Below are 16,138 nucleotides of genomic sequence, written 5' to 3' on the forward strand. Positions count from 1 at the left end.
TTGAAAGCTGCACTATAATCTATGAAGCAAGCATATAGGGGTGGCAAAGAGATTTTCAGTGCTTTAGCACCCAAATTAAGAGAGTACAATCACATTGTTCATGGTAGAGGAGTTAGGTCTGAACCTGGTCTGGTACATTGGTATGAAGTTGTTTTCCATTATCCATGATTCAAGCACTTGTAAGAGCATTTTAGCAATAGCCTTGCCAACAACATCCAACAGGGTTATTAGCCTGTAATTTTCAGGACGAGAGCCATCCCTCCCTCTCGTGGATCAGATGCAAGATCAAGCCCGTCCATATCTCCGGAACCACAAACAGATATAGGCATTCATTAAATAAGGTTGTCATGTGATAGGTCAAAAAGTCCTAGTCTTCTTTAACAAATAACAAAAAAAAAGATTAAATAATAAAAGAATATATGAAATGTACCAAAAGAGGTATTTTAACATTTTCCTATTTGACCAATTTACAAACAAGGAGTAATAATACAAAAAAAATATCATTTGAATGTCAACAAACTGAAGATCATGGAGTTTATTTTATTTCAGCTCTTTGTGAGACTCAGCACAATATTAATGAGACAGTCAAAGATGGCACTCCATCCTCCACTGGCAATAACATTCCCCAAGTTTTCTTACAGGAAAGGACAGAGTCCAGAGATGGAATTACAATCTGAGAACCCAATGTAATATACAAACTTTATTTAAATTATATGGATATACAGTCCTGAAAATCAACAGAGGTCATTTATTAACTTGCGGACTTCCTCATTGTCTAGACTGATAAATCTGCATTCAAAGAAGATATTTGGTGAAACCTAGCTAAGAAGAGTTGCGCATTTAGCCATGTTTTGAACTAACGCAGTGATGTTGTACATAGGTCCAGGGCTGCCAAATCCATGCCAGATTTTCGGGATATCCACAGAAAATAAAGTTCCAGAGAGGTAATCAAAATACTGCTCATTTACATGGCCAGTACTTTTCCTGAAAATCTACAATGGGTCCGGTCATCCTGGATCTCGATAGGTCACACGGAAATTATGAACTGTTTATGGACAATATGCTTTAAATACTATGCTGTACAATCTACATAACACTCTTCACTTAACGCCAACCACCTTTATCTGGTTCTCCCCTCTTTGATCAGAGTAGACCTGAAATATAAAAATAAGAACTCTTTGTGTTGATATGCAGGACAAACCTGAACAACAGCACCAATATTTCCACCACAACTTCCCTCTTCAAATATTCTTGCCATTAATAAACCTAAACTCAAATCTGTAATATCTGTCAACATAAACACCAATGCTGGTTTTCGCTTAAGGGCTTCAGGGTTACAGCCCCTTGCTTTGTTACACCAAAAGTGAATAATAATCCTTTGTTCACTTAGTATAAAAAAAATGTTGTCTAGCAGCAGCCCAAGACACCTCTGCTAGAGAGAATGTCTGATGTCTGGTGCAGGTGCACAAAGACACCTGCACCAGCCATCAGAGATTATGAAGGGCTGCTGAAACCCCCAGCCGCGGCCTCAGACCCTTGGCACACCTCACTGGTAAAGAGTCACAGATAAAGCTATCTACGGGCAATGCAGGGTTATGCCCTGCAGTGCCCATGGCTACATGTCACTTAGTCAATCACCCCACCCTTTCCCAACTCATCATAGAGTTGGGAAAGGGTGCTGTGAACGAGCAGAGACTGAAAACTCCAATCTGCGACTGCGCAGGTTTGAGGGTTCCGTTTTGAGTGACCTAAGCTGAAAGAAGCATCAGGAGTCCAAATGGGACCTGCACAGACAGCAAGGTAAGTGAAAAGCCCTTTTAAATACTGTGGATGTATGTGTGAGAGTGTGTGCCCAGAGAGAGTGTGTTTATATGTGAGCATGCCTGTGTGTCTATGTGCGAGTAAAAGTGAGAGTGTCGGTGAAGGAGAGAGTCAAAATGAAGACAATGAGTTATAATAAGAGTGAGCACAAGTGAGAATGAATGAGTGAGGGTGAAGGACAGGGAGTGTAACTGAGTGTTACTGTGTGTGATAATGAATGAGTCAAGTTTGACTCATTCTTAATGAGTCAGAAAATGAGTGACACAAAGTGAGTCAGTGTAAGAGTAAGGAAGACTGAGTCAGACTGACTGAGAATGATTGTCTCTGAGTGTGTTTGAGTCAGAATGAGTGTGAATGAGTGAGTCTGAGTGAGTACGAGTGAGTTAGGGTGACTCTGAATGACTATGCATGAGTGAATCAGTGAGAATTAGTGAGATTGAGTGTGAATGAGTAAAAGTGAGTTACAGTGAGACTGAGTGACTCAGAATGAGTGAAACTGAGTAGGACTAAGAGTGAATGAGTAAGACTGATTGAATATGAGTGAGTCATTGTGAGATTGAATCAGAATGAGTAGGAGTGAGTAAATCAGAGAGGACAAGTGAGTTATGAGGAAAATCAGGGAAATTAGGTGAGCATGAGTGAGTCTGATCAGGAATGCGTGACACTGAAACTGAGTGAGTCTCAGTGAGACTGAGTCAGAGTGACATTATGTGAGTCAGAATGAGTGGGACTGAGTGAGAATGAGAGTAACTGGCTGAGTATGGTAAGTCACAGTGAAATTGAGTGAATCGGAATGAGTGGGACTGAGTGAATCAGGGAGAACAATCTAGTCATGGGGAGACTCAGGGAAATTAGGTGAGAATGAATGAGACTAAGGCCCTCATTACAACTGCGGCGGTCCTTTCTGAAGTCCACGGCAGCCACTGGAAGACCACCAGTGATGCCGGTCTTCCGACCGCCGAATTACGACTGCCGCTGGTTATCTGCACCACCAGTGGTCGGATATCTGGCGGCATTCGCAACGGCGGTTGTTGGCGCTTAGGCGGTTCCACTGCCGGCACCGCCACTCCAGAAAAAGACCGCCCACAGAATAACGATCCATAATTCTGTGTGGCGGGCTTCTGTTGGTGGGGCGCTGCCGGCGGTGGGAGCACCGGGTCCTGTCTCCTCACAGAGGAGCACCTCTTCGGACAAGGCAAGTGTCATCCGCAAGGGGAGTGGAGTGGGGGTGTTAATGGGTGTGTGTGGGTGAGTGTGTGCGTGCAGGTGCATGTATGTTTGTATGTGCATATAGGCCCTCATAATGAACACAGCAGTCGAAACCGCCGTGTTCATGCTGGCGGTCTTTCTAGCGACCGCCAGCTCCCCCTGAACCCCGCCGGCCGTATTGTGAACATTCCTCTGGGCCGACTAGCAGAAACATTGTTTCCGCCCGCCGGCCCAGAGGAATGCCTGGCTGGGACATTGACAGCGGCTCCATGTGCCAAGTGCATGGGCAGTGCAGGGGCCCCCAGGGGTGCCCCGGTGCACCCCTTCCGCCAGCCTTTGCCAGGGAAAGGCTGGTGGCTAAGGGATCATTATCCGAGGGGCAGCACCACTGCCCTGTCAGATAATGATACCGACCGCCGCCAGGCTGCCTGACGGAGGCAGCCTGGCGGTGAGTGAGGGCCGCCTATGGCGGCCTTCCAGGGGTACATTATGTGGCGGTGTGGCCCGCCATGCCGGCTGGTGGGTTTTCCCACCACCGTCTGCATGGCGGACCACACTGCCATGTTAAAAATGACCACCAAAGTGTGTGTATGTGTGTGTGCAGTGAGGTACATTTGGGGGTCGGGGGATGAGGTTGTGTGAAGATGAGTGAGGGGGAAAGGGTATGTATGTATGTATGTAGTTGAAGGGAGAGGTGGGGATGGAGAGTGTATGTGTGCGTGTGTGATGTGTATTTATGCATGTCAATGGGGTGAATGTTGTGAGTGCGTGTGTAAGGGGGGGTTGTCTCTGTGTGATTGTCTGTTTGTGGGTGCATGTGTGCCTGTGTGCGGTGGTGTTTGGGAGGTAACACGGTTACAGGAATGCAAGTTCTTGTTGTTGGGATATCTTTCCACCAGAATTTTTGTGACAGTGAGACCACCAGGAAAATGCTGGCAGTGTCCTGAGTAGGAATAACCTCTGCAGTTATTCAACTTCCGCCCGGCTGGAGGTGGAAACCTCCAGCCCGGTGGGCCGCGGTAAAGCAGCTGGACAGCTAGGGAAGTGGCGGTTCGGCAGTGGCTAAGGTGCCGCGGTCGTAATATTGTAGTCTTCACCGCCGGTCTCGCTGCGGTGAGACTACCACTGCAGCGTCGTACTGAGAACCTAAGTGACAATGATTGAGTTAGAATGAGATTGAGTGAAACGGAGACTAAGTGCCTCATTACGACCCTGGGAGGGAATTACGGACAGTGAAAAGCGCAACAAGTACTGTCACTACCGACGTATCGCCACATTGCCGCCGGTTCAATTATGAGCCAGCATCAATGTTAAGGCCCTGTTCTCCGCTGGGTGGGTGGGCAACTCTAAAAAGGGCCAGCTTGGGGAAGACCAGCGTGGCGGTCTTCCATGCAAATGAGTTTGGCAGGCAGCCTCTGCCGCCCGCCAAACTCAAAATGAGGAGCTAAGTGAGTCAGAGAGAAAATGAGTCAATCAGAGTGACTTAGAATGAGTGGGATTGAGTGGGTCAGAGTGAGAATGGGTAAGACTGCATGAGTCAATGAAACTGAGTCAGAGTAAGTTAAAGTTACACAGCTGATTTTATTATTATATTTTGGGCATATGAAGATTAGGGGATTTGCCCAAGATCACTGGAAATTGGACCAAGGCCTGGAGTCAAGCCTCGTTCCCTAGTTCTAAAGTTAGCTGCTCTATCCGTTAGATTACACCTCTTCCCCCAACTTTCATAAAGCACACCAACCTATGGCATACTTGGATAAAAATATACCCAACTGCATCTCATACCACATCCATTATCACCATGGCCCGTCTGCCTTTTACTGATCTTGGTGCGTACACAAAATGCACAACTTTTCCACTGAAAGATACCACACAGAAATTTACCTATGGAGGAGGGACATGTCCTCATATGTCTGTCAATCCTTAATTTTCCCTACAAAATAGTATTTTACTATATTGTAGGAAACATATACATAAGTGAAATTTCAAACTATTTTGTTAATCGGTGAAACCGGACGCCCTCTACCACTTTAAACAACATAGTAGTAATTTCTAGCAAGTAAGATAGAGGGGGTTTCAAAGCCCAATCAGAACCCCTCATAGCATATATAATGCCAATGAACTGTGCAAATTATTAATTGTTCTTTTGCTATGTAAAATTGAACTAATGCTAAAATGCAAATACCTCTATTATCTAACACAAAGGACATTGACTCTGACCCACATACAAGCACTCTTTATGTCATTGTTGGCATGGTCGATATCTAGAGAGAAACATATGGGTGGGATAACGTGAAAACACATGGACAATATGATCAAAACTCTAACCTTTTAAAAACCTTGTTGAAGTAAATGCACAGTCAGTGCTAAAAGGCACATCATTGCAACTAAAGTACAATAAGTTCAGATTGTTATCAGTCAAAGCAATCTGAACTTATTGCATTAAAGGCAGACACAATTTATTAGGATTTTTTTAGATCTTAGAGGACTAAAAATTCCACCAAATTCTTGAGGTAGAATTTTTGAGAAATTCACAAGACTGATTAATAACTCTTTTGATGCACACTGGCAAATTGCTTTCGAAATAAAAAATAACTAACAATGATCTTCCACAAAGCCACTTAAATAAATTGAAGAAGTTTCAATATGATAAACATTACCTTTTCATTTTGAAAATTTTATTAATGTAACGGAATGAAGATTAATATTCAACTGATAGCTGTCTCTAATACTATAAATGTCTCGTTTGCTTCCCTACAGACCATCCAGAACCTGCTTCCGACATTAAAAAAACAAAACCAAAGGCATCAGAGAATTTTAAGTTCAAGAAGGGTAGATTGCCTTTCAGTTCAGAAGAGAGTTATTTGAGCAAAATGAATGTTGCTTCTTGTGAAACCTCACATTCCTCTGATGATACTCTGATGGAAACCACTATTAAAGTTGGCCTGAGCAGCGAGGGCAAGACCAAGGAGCAGTGTCACCAGAAAAGGGATATGTGTGGAAGAGAACCCTTACCAATACCAGCAGAGGTTGTCGACAAATCGAAGGTTGCAATTGAAAAACCCTCTATTGTTAAGGATTTAGGCTACAGTCCATCCATTATTTTGGATGAAGATGCTCATGGTGTGATCCACGATGAGGATCCAAGTGTGTCCAGTCTTTCAGAGACATCAGAGGGAAAGGTCAATATTGGTGTAGGGGATGAAAGTGCTACTGCAGGTCAATATGCCACAAATTTAGCAGAATCTGTCCTACAGGATGCCTTTATTAGACTATCTCAGTCTGAACCGGGGTTCAGAGAAGAAGCCGCTGTTTGCATTTCTGCTGGTGATTCACTGCTGTCGGCTGGTCATCTTAAGGAAGGCATAGCAACTTCTTCTCGTCCGTGGCAGGAACTGCCTAAAATTGTAATTGTGCAAAGTCCAGATAGCTACGAGAACACGTCTGAGTGGCTTGGACCCCATGTGCCTCAGTGGAAAGATCCAGAAAGTCTTAGTGATACATCAGGTGTTGTCCCAGGAGATGCTACATCCAGTGGAGATGCTCAGAATGCATTAGAGGTTGCGCTGGCTTGTGCTGCTGCTGTCATTGGAACAATTACAAGTCCACATGCAGCAGAACAGATCAAACTAGAGCATGAGAACGTAGATCTGAGTTCTACAGTGAAAGGGGAACACGAGCTTCAGGCAGAAATTTCACAGGCAAGTGAGGACAGCACAGAAGAGGACTATTCCTTACCATCTGCTATATGTGGCATGACCCAGGTAGCCAGTGCAGTAGCAGTTTGCGGACTTGATGACAAGAAAGATCAAAAATATCCTGCAACCGCAAGTGGTCTTTTGGCAGCCGCTGATGCCACTGCGGCCATTACCCTGCACTGCAGCATAGCAGTGGGAAGCAGCCTACAGAGCGTCAATGGCACTATTGCAAAAGTGTTACTTAAGGAGGGCACTGCAATTCTGAACACGCCCACTGTGTATACAAATGTTGGTGAATTTATTGAGTCAATAAATGGAAGGATCATTGAAAGTGTAACCAGTCCCCACGTTTCACACTTGGATGATGCCAGTAAGGATGAAGTAGCCCAAAGCCTCTCCAATGTCATCATAAAGCATTCTTTGGAAGAATTTAACAAGAAGCAAAGAGTGTTGGGCCCAAGTGAATGCAATCAATCAGAGCCAAACAGGAAAGGTATATTGATGGAGATAGCAAATGAACTGCTTTTTAACGTGGTATATTCCACTTGCAAAAAAATGACTGATGTTGTTCTTTCTGATGAGCTGTGCCCTGGTGTCTTTGAAGACAAAAACAAATGGCAATCCACTGATGAAACAGAGAATCACTGCACTGAGCTGAGAAAGCGCGATGCATCACAGAAGCAATCAATTGTCAGTCAAAGCACTCTTGATCTCAGGCAAGTAAAATGCGAAAATTCATTTTACCAATGTGAAGGCAAAATGGTTGTAGCAGGAAGTATTGGTTCACAGGCAATACATTCCTCGGATGACATTCTCGGGCAGAATTCACTGAGCACAAAAACATCACCCAAAAGAGGATGCACAATGGCAGAGGGTGCTATTGTTCAAACTAAAAGGAGCAAAGAACGAAGATCATTTTTTGCCAGAGGAAGTGCCTTCACAGGTGAAGAATGCCAATATGGCACTCAAGAACATATGTATTTTGATACCGCAAAGAACGTGGAACCACAGGAAAAGCAGAAATGTGAATCATTCATGAACAGCGATGTCCAGGTCAGCGTATCCTTATTAAGTAATCATGTACTTAACAAGTATCCTTCTCAACCTGTTCTGCAGGTTACACACTCGACTGATTATTACTGTGTGGCAGATTTTGCAGAAGAGTTGGCTGAGACAGTGGTCTCCATGGCCACAGAGATAGCCGCCATTTGTCTTGAAAACTCCAATGGAAAGCAGCCCTGGTTTTGCTCATGGGCTAGAGGGAATGATTACTTGATGCCACAAAGCATTTCCTGTAGGACCATCAAACGGAAAAAAGAGCCTCCAGCAAATGGTTCAGTGACTAGGAAGCATAGACCACCACGACTTAGTGAGATCAAGCGGAAAACTGATGAACACCCTGAACTAAAGGAACGGTTAATGAACCGAGTGGTTGATGACTCAATAAACCTTGAAGATGGCATTGACTCAGTAAATATATTTGCAAATGAAGTGGCCAATAGAATCATGAACCTAACTGATCTAACCACAACAGACCTTTCATGGCAGAGTCAAAACCATGCTAGGAACAGACTGCATTGTGAAAGATGGAACAGAGGCAAAGCATCTAGTTATGAAAGTATTCCAGAAGAAGATTGTGACTCAAAATGCTACATAAATACCCTGGGCCCAATGAGCATTTTGGGTCAGCCATTCAGCAGGACAAGTTCTATATCTAAGCAATCTAGCTGTGAGAGCATCACAGATGAATTTTCGAGATTCATGGTCAACCAAATGGAAGACGAAGGCAGAGAGTTTGACTTGCTACTTGACTACTACGCTGGAAAAAATGCAAATAACATTTTACATTCAGCATTGCAGCAAGTCACTAGAAAAAATGGGCACCTTAATGTGCGGCCAAGTTGTCCGTCAAAACAGTCCAGCACTGAAAGCATTACTGAGGAATTTTATAGGTATATGCTGCAGGAAATTGACAAAGACAATAAAGATAGTCTGTCAAGTAGGAATACAAGAGACTGGAGTAGTAATTTGTTGCCTCCATCGCCACGCACACCTCTTTCCTTCAGACAATCTTCTATGCCAGATAGTAGGTCATCAAATTCCCGATTGACTGTCAATGCCCCAGTGAAAGCAAACTCTTTGGATGGTTATTCTAAGAATACTTCCCGTGATTTCCTCAGTGTGCAACCAGTGGGCGCTGGGCCCTCATCGGCTCTCTGCAAATCAGACTCATGTATATACCAAAGATGTAGAAACGACCAGATAACTGACATGTTGATTCATGAGACATGGAAAAGTTCCATTGAGGCCCTTATGCGCAAGAATAAAATTATTGGAGGCAGTGCAGATTCCTCCGACCTAGAGGATGCTTCAAATGGCTCCCCTTTGCATGTGGAAAAATATGCGAACGAACTAGCTGCAGATATCGTTCAAAGTGGGAAATCTCTGATTATGATTCATCAAGACTCCTTTGATTATACAGGCAAAGAGTCTGACAGTAGACATGTCCAAGGATCAGTGCCTCAACTTCCAACAGAACGTAGAGCGGCAGGCACGAAGAAAGGTCACCTTACAAAATGTGCATCTCTCACGACTGCCCACCCAGGGTTACCTTCAAGCCCAAGGGAGGTGCCATTGATACAAATTGAATCAGATCAAAGGGACGCACCGGATGTAGTCACAAAGCGCCAGGCTTCTGCTTGCAGTACCAAAGCAAAAACAAAAGAACAGGCAAACAAAGGGAAACTGCAAGATTTTGACTGTGAGAAAAGCACATCAACAAGCCCGCTTAAAAACCACAGGTAAGGGCACTCAACAGGCAATTACTGCTGATTAAAAAGTGCTTTAGAAGTATAAACGTTCAGAACATGTTTAATATGAAATCATGCATCTAAATATAAATCAGGTTCAAAGTTAAGAAAATTACCTCACGGGCAGAGTTTTGTCTGTTAAAGAATGAGTGCTGGTGCAAGCCTGTGTCTAGTGCAATCACATTTCAGCGCAGCAAAGTTTGGCAGCATAGTTTGGAATCCACCTCATGCCCCTTGAATTCACCACAAGATCACTGGCGTAGGGAAACTTGAGGGGTGCCCCACCATCCGGACTCACTCAGGAACTCTCAGCAAGGATACTGTGCTCAGGGGGCCCCTTTAGGTTAGGGGCCCCCCACGCTGCAGGGGCTGTGGGACCTTTGCTACACCAGTGCACCAGACACTCTCTGTCCCTTAAACTCATTCTTAGAGGTTCCTGCTTTCTCCCTTGGTAAGATGTTTTTTAGTATTTTCCTGCTTCTTTCTCTTTAGTTTGTTTTTCTCTCTTTTGCTCTCGGGAAATGTCAGATGAGGATTCATGAACGATAGTCCCTAAAAACAGGGTCGTGCCCAATGGGCTTGTCTGACATGTCAGTGAGCGGGTTGTTTTTTGCTGTTAGTGGGCATGTTTTATGATCTGCTGGGCCAATTTTTACTGTTTATTTTCCTGATAATATCACATATTGCCTACAGCAAGCTCAAATCTATGCAATCTTCCATACCTTGCAAAACACTCAAACAGTTTGTCTTTAAAAGTTCAAAACTGACCCAATTTGTAAACATGGGCCACTTTTTTAGCCATATAATTCAATAATGAAGGACTCACTTTAAATTTGGTGCCGGGCCTATCCAAGTCCAATCTTGCCCAAAAATGTGTGCCGGTGGGCTGCAAAGCAACCAACAACTCTATTTAAGCACTGTTTATAGGAATAGCACTTCACTGTAAATAAATATGCATAATAATTTCAATCTAGTTTTCGAACACTTTTTAGCAAATTCATCTACCCTTTACATGGCTAGGTGATGCAGTCAAGAAATAATTAACTATTGCAGCAAATATGTGTCTTATTTCTTTCAAGTTACTATACCAAACAGAGATCCCTTTTAATTACTAGATAAGCTAGAAACCGACACACACACACAACACTCAGGAAGAACTACCTGAATCTTCTACAAATTCCGGCTGTGCCAGGTTACCGAGGGTAATAGATACTGCCCTATATATTCTACATATACAGAAAACAATATAATAAATACAATAAATAAATATAAGATACTCTTATGACATAAATATGTCTCTCATTGCCTTTGCCATTTTGTACGTGTTAACTAATTTCATATTCATTTTTCTTCAAATTGTTCAGCTGTACAGTACCAATTATGAAGCAACAATTTCGTAAACAATGATCTACCAAAATTAGCACTGCATATAATACGATTAGCCAACCTTTAAATAGGACAAAATAAAAAAAAATAAAAAAACAAGGGATGCAGGGAGGGGAGGAAGTGGAAATCTACAGTAATAATTAGTGATGTCATATGGATAAAGTGCTAAACTAGCCTAAACATTATCTTTCGGAATCAGGCAGTGCCAGTTGCATTTTTTAATCTAAAAATCGTAGTTAAATTGTTATGTACTTGTAACTTTATATTTAATTCCCAATCACCTAAATGTATGTTTTTTTAACTAAATCTTCAAAATATTTGAAATACAATAACCATATATGGTTTCTTCTTTATTCAATTACTCACCCACACAACTATGGGAATCATTATGACCCCGGCGGTCGGTGGAAATGTTGCGGTAGTACCGCCAGAAGGCTGGCGGTGCATACCGCCACATTATGACATTGGCGGGTTGGCTGAAGCTAACCCGCCAATGTACCACACCGACCTCCATGGTGGTAGCAGCCTCTGGGCTGGGGATAATAATCTCCAACTCGACGGCCGCTACTGTCCCGCTGCGGCATTATGACCCTGCCTACCGCCATGGTTTTCGCAGCGTTCGTAACGCCACGAAAACCATGGCGGTAGGTGCTGCCCGTGACAGGGAATTACTTCCCTGTCACTGGTAGGAGGACCACCCACCCCCCTAACCCTCCCAAGACAACCCCCACCCCCCTCCATCCATGCTCCCCCTCTTCCAATGCTCCCCCATACATGCACACTCGCAGGCACACACCACGCATTCACACACTCACTCACACAGGCATACACGCATGCATCCATTCATTCACACACAAATCCGTACACACATCCAAACTTACACGCAGACACACATTCACATTTCCATTCATTCACACATTCTCACACGTGCACACACACACACCAGCAACACTACACACTTATTTGCATGCACGCACACATTCATGCACACACCCCCACACGCACACACAAAACACCAACACCCTCACCCCCCTCCCCTGTTGGAAATCCGACTTACCTGAATCCAGGGGGTCTTCCGGCAAGAGATGGGGAGCTGCTACCGCCAGCAGCGCCCATCAGTAGAACACCGACAGGCCATATTATTTTTCATACTACGACTGGCGGCGGTCTACTGGCGTGGCGTGGCTGGTGGTAGCAGCGCCACCTTAACACCGTCCACCAGCATGGCCACAGACAAACTTCTGCCCTGCCCTTCTTGTGGCAGAAATCCGGCTGTGGTCATATTATGGCGGACGGATGTTAGACGCGGGGACCGTCTTTTGGCGGCCATCACCCCGGCGGTAGGCAGTACTTACCACCAAAGTTATAATGTGGGCCTATGTGTCAGTAAGTGACATATTTTTTGGGGTCGATGGTGGTAGAATTAAAGTCGATAACGTGTGAGGTTCAGTCAAAGGTTCCAAACATGAGCTCACTCCCTTTTAGATATGGCACTGAGCAAACAGGCTTACCTTAACGAAATGTGTAGAGCATTCATAAGTGCCAAAACAGTTAAAAAGTCAAAGACACAGAACAATAAAAATCTGACTGCAGTTTATAAAGATATAGAAAAATATAATAAGCAAAATGGCATCAAAACAATACAAATCCAACAAGGGGAACCAGCAATAGGAAATTTTAAAGATTTAAATAAAAAAGCTCCAAGAAAAAGTAAAGCACTAGTAGTAGTGTACAGCAGTGGTTTATTGAAACCTAGCCACGATTTCAGGATTACCACAATGGAACAATGGTCAGATTCTACTAGCGGCTTACCCAGGCACGACATTTTACCTGGGGACTTAGATGGTCATTCCGAGTCTGGTGGTCTTGAGACCACCAGACTCGGTGTGGTGGTCGGACTGCCACAGTAGTGGTGGTACGACCACCCCATTCTGATTGTGGTGGAGCCGCCGCAGTCCAACCACTGACTGCCAGACTGCAGCCAGCCTGCAGCCTGGCGGTCCCGGCGGTTGTAATCTGCCAAGGCAGCGCAGCAAGAGGCGGTGCCCTCCAGATTTCGAGTCCAATCAGTTAGCCTTTCCATGGTGATTTACACTGCTGTAAAAAAGGTGGCAGAATGGGTGTGCCGGGGGTCCCCAAGTGCATGGGCAATGCAGGGACTCCCATGCACACCCCGGTCACGCATTTCACTGCCAGAATTACGGGCAGTGAAATGCGTAACGGGTGCCGCTGCACCGCCACATTGGCGCTGGCTCGATTCCAATCAATGTTAAGTATCAATGTGAAGGCCCTCTTCACCAGAGGGCCGGCGAACGGAAACACTGTTTCTGCCCACCGCCCCTTCAGTGAACTTGGAATAAGACTAGCGGTATCCTGGCAACACTAGCGGTCAGGTGGCGGGATGAGTGACCACCTTAGTCTCTGAAATGGAAGCCAAAATCCTACAGTAGAGCATAATGCCATGCTGTGTACAGGAAGAGTTCCAGGAGGCCATTGGAGTAAGTCCAGCTGAAGCAGATGGTTTGGGTGGTAAAAGCTCAGGATAGGAAAATTCGAATTTTGCATCCAGAGAAGTCTTCTTGCTGACAGAATACATTTCATGCTTCCACTCAGTCAAGACTTCTACATTTAGACTTAGGGCCTGATTTAGAGTTCGGTGTACAGGCTACTCCATCACAAACGCAACAGATATCCCATCCACCTTATTTCAATCTCCTTATGTTATTATGTGATTGTATTACGGAGAGCAGGATATTTGTCATGTTTGTGATGGAGTAACCCCCTCCACCAAACTCTAAATCAGACCCATAGTTTCTTGTGGACTTCTCCAACAGAACTAGGTTTCAGGCTGCATGTAATGATGAGTTTGGCTAAGCTGGATGCCTTCTTGCCAAGGGTCCACTGAAATGGATTTGCTGTTGTGGACAGCCTCCAAATGTAAGAAACTATTTTCTTTTGGGGCCTTCGGGGGGTTGGTCTGAGCCCTCCTCAGGACTGGAAATTCAAAAATTCCTCCCGAAAAGATGAGATGTTAGGAGAAGTTCAGTTAAACAAAGCCAAAGGTCCTAGGACCTCAGGAACATCACTAGGGACTCAGAGGTCACCAACAGGGTCCAGTCGAGGTACCCACTTTGGCAGCGGTTCCTATTATCCCTACTGCAAACAATCACATAGTCCGCCTCATTATTATAGCCTAAAATGAGAAACCCTTCTTTCCCTTGTGCAGTTTGTATGCATTCCTAGAGGTGTGGTCACAGCAATGATCTATCCATTCTGGTGTAGACATAGGTTTAGGAGATACCTCTCCTCCCTTTTGGTTTGGTGACAGTCTAATTAGGTGAGTGAAGGTTGTCTCCATGTTTCACCTGTTATTTACTTGTGTCAGGGGAGGCTCCTTTGAAGTCAATTATGTTACTGGGCCCACCCCAACTGGTCTTCCTGCCAGGTGAAGAAAATAATCTTCTCCACCTAGGCCATCATCCCTGATCTAGGAGCTGTCTTTAAAACTCACTAAGAAAAGCACTTACTGAATAATTATTTATTGAATGTTGTTGTTGCATACTAGCAAGCTGGGAATACCAGTCTACACCTTTTCCCAAGTAGGCCTTTGACTGCTTTTCTTTGTTAACCTAATCAACTGATACAGTGGGGCAGAAGGGGGGTTGGTAGCACACTGCCTCACACCCCAGCACATTTTGCCTCTTTGCATTATGGTAAATGCGGTATACAATTAGCGTGTACTTCAAATTTGACTGTAGTTCACCAAAGTTGGTACAGATAGTGCTGTATATCTCTAGACACATGCATATGTTTCTGGATTTCGTCCTTCATCAGTAGAGAGCAAAGAAATTGCTTCTGGGTTTGGGGAAATGCTGCCTAAATCTTCACAGGTCACAGAACCACTCACTGGCACACAGGTGCATCTCCTAAGCTCATAAGCTTGCTGGCTCAAAGGATCCTTTTAAACAGAAGGGGGCATCGGAGCACACAGCCTCACATCCCACCACAATTTACTCCTTTGCATTATGGTAAATGCACTACCCAATTAGCGCTTACTTCAAACTTGACTGTAGTTTTTCACCAAAAGTAGCACAGATAGTGCTGTATATCTCTACACACATGCAAATTGTTAGAAATGGGGTCATTGTTTGGCAGTCAGGTTGCCCCCTGTCCAAGCAAGGCCCCTCACTCTAGTCAGGGCAAAGGAGAAACACACCCGGTTAACCCTTGCTCACCCCCTTGGTAGCTTGGCAAGAGCAGAAAGTGTTGCGTAGGGTCTCATTATCCTAATGATACCACTGGATTATGAGCAGCAAGATCATTCACAGGGTGAGGGACTAAGTCTGACCCACGGTGAAGGACCCTTGTCACTCCAAATCCGGGTTTTGCTAAAGCTAACTAGCAGTGCCTCATCTCTCTCGAAGGGAAGAGACAATTGGGCAGCCGAGCGCATGACTAGCAGTGCCTCATCTCTCCCGAAGGGAAGAGACAATTGGGCAGCCGAGCGCATGACATCTTAGCACTTCCCAGGGAATTCGTGGTCTCTCAGGTCCTAACCGGTTCTCTCATACACAGTGCGGTCTCACATAGAAATGACAAAGGCAGTTTAAGTTTTAAAGATTGGTTTAATAAAACGACTGCATTTTTAGATAGCAAAGCGTGAGCTGCGATAACCAGAACTACACAACACAGTAGGATTAAAATAGTAACGATGAGAGTGAAGCACAAGAATAAGGCTATCATAGTGCTACTAGATTATGTTCTCTCTAAGTTATATTCTGAGCACAGCATGTGAAGCTCTAAGCCTGCCTTTCAGGTTCCCCCGGGAGGACATCAACCCTCATACCTGAGCAAAGGCCTGTAATCTGCATCAGCATCTGCAACAGGGCAGTCAGCATCTAGTTGTAGGTTCCTGGCCGGAATCTCCCTCTGACCTGTACTAGGACTAAGAAGTGTTTTTATAACTAACACGCAGATGTTCTAAGAAAATGTCCCTACGTAAGGATGTGTATCTTCTACGAATACTGGAGACTAAACTTCTACCACGTTTACCGGCAATGAACCAGACTATAGCCTTGACTGAAGCACAGGGCGATCAAGAATGCATTATTTGAGAACACAGTGCTGAACTAAGCTAAACAGTGTGATAGAAGGAAATAAAAACAAGACCGTAAAACTGGTTATTGTAAAATAACAGTGCGAGGCTGAATAAAA

General features: G+C 44.5%; 1 protein-coding gene across 2 annotated transcripts in view; it reads left to right on the forward strand.

Moving 5' to 3' along the window:
* The window catches only part of SPHKAP (SPHK1 interactor, AKAP domain containing), a 1,657,471-nt gene that overhangs the window by 1,307,299 nt on the left and 334,034 nt on the right, over positions 1-16,138 (forward strand). For both annotated transcript variants that reach the window (XM_069213857.1, XM_069213858.1), the window contains exon 7: positions 5,791-9,529. In XM_069213857.1, coding sequence (XP_069069958.1) covers positions 5,791-9,529 — 3,739 coding nt within the window. The remainder of the gene's footprint in view (positions 1-5,790; positions 9,530-16,138) is intronic.

The sequence above is a fragment of the Pleurodeles waltl genome, chromosome 11, assembly GCF_031143425.1.
Source record: "Pleurodeles waltl isolate 20211129_DDA chromosome 11, aPleWal1.hap1.20221129, whole genome shotgun sequence".
Classification (NCBI taxonomy): Eukaryota; Metazoa; Chordata; class Amphibia; order Caudata; family Salamandridae; genus Pleurodeles; species Pleurodeles waltl.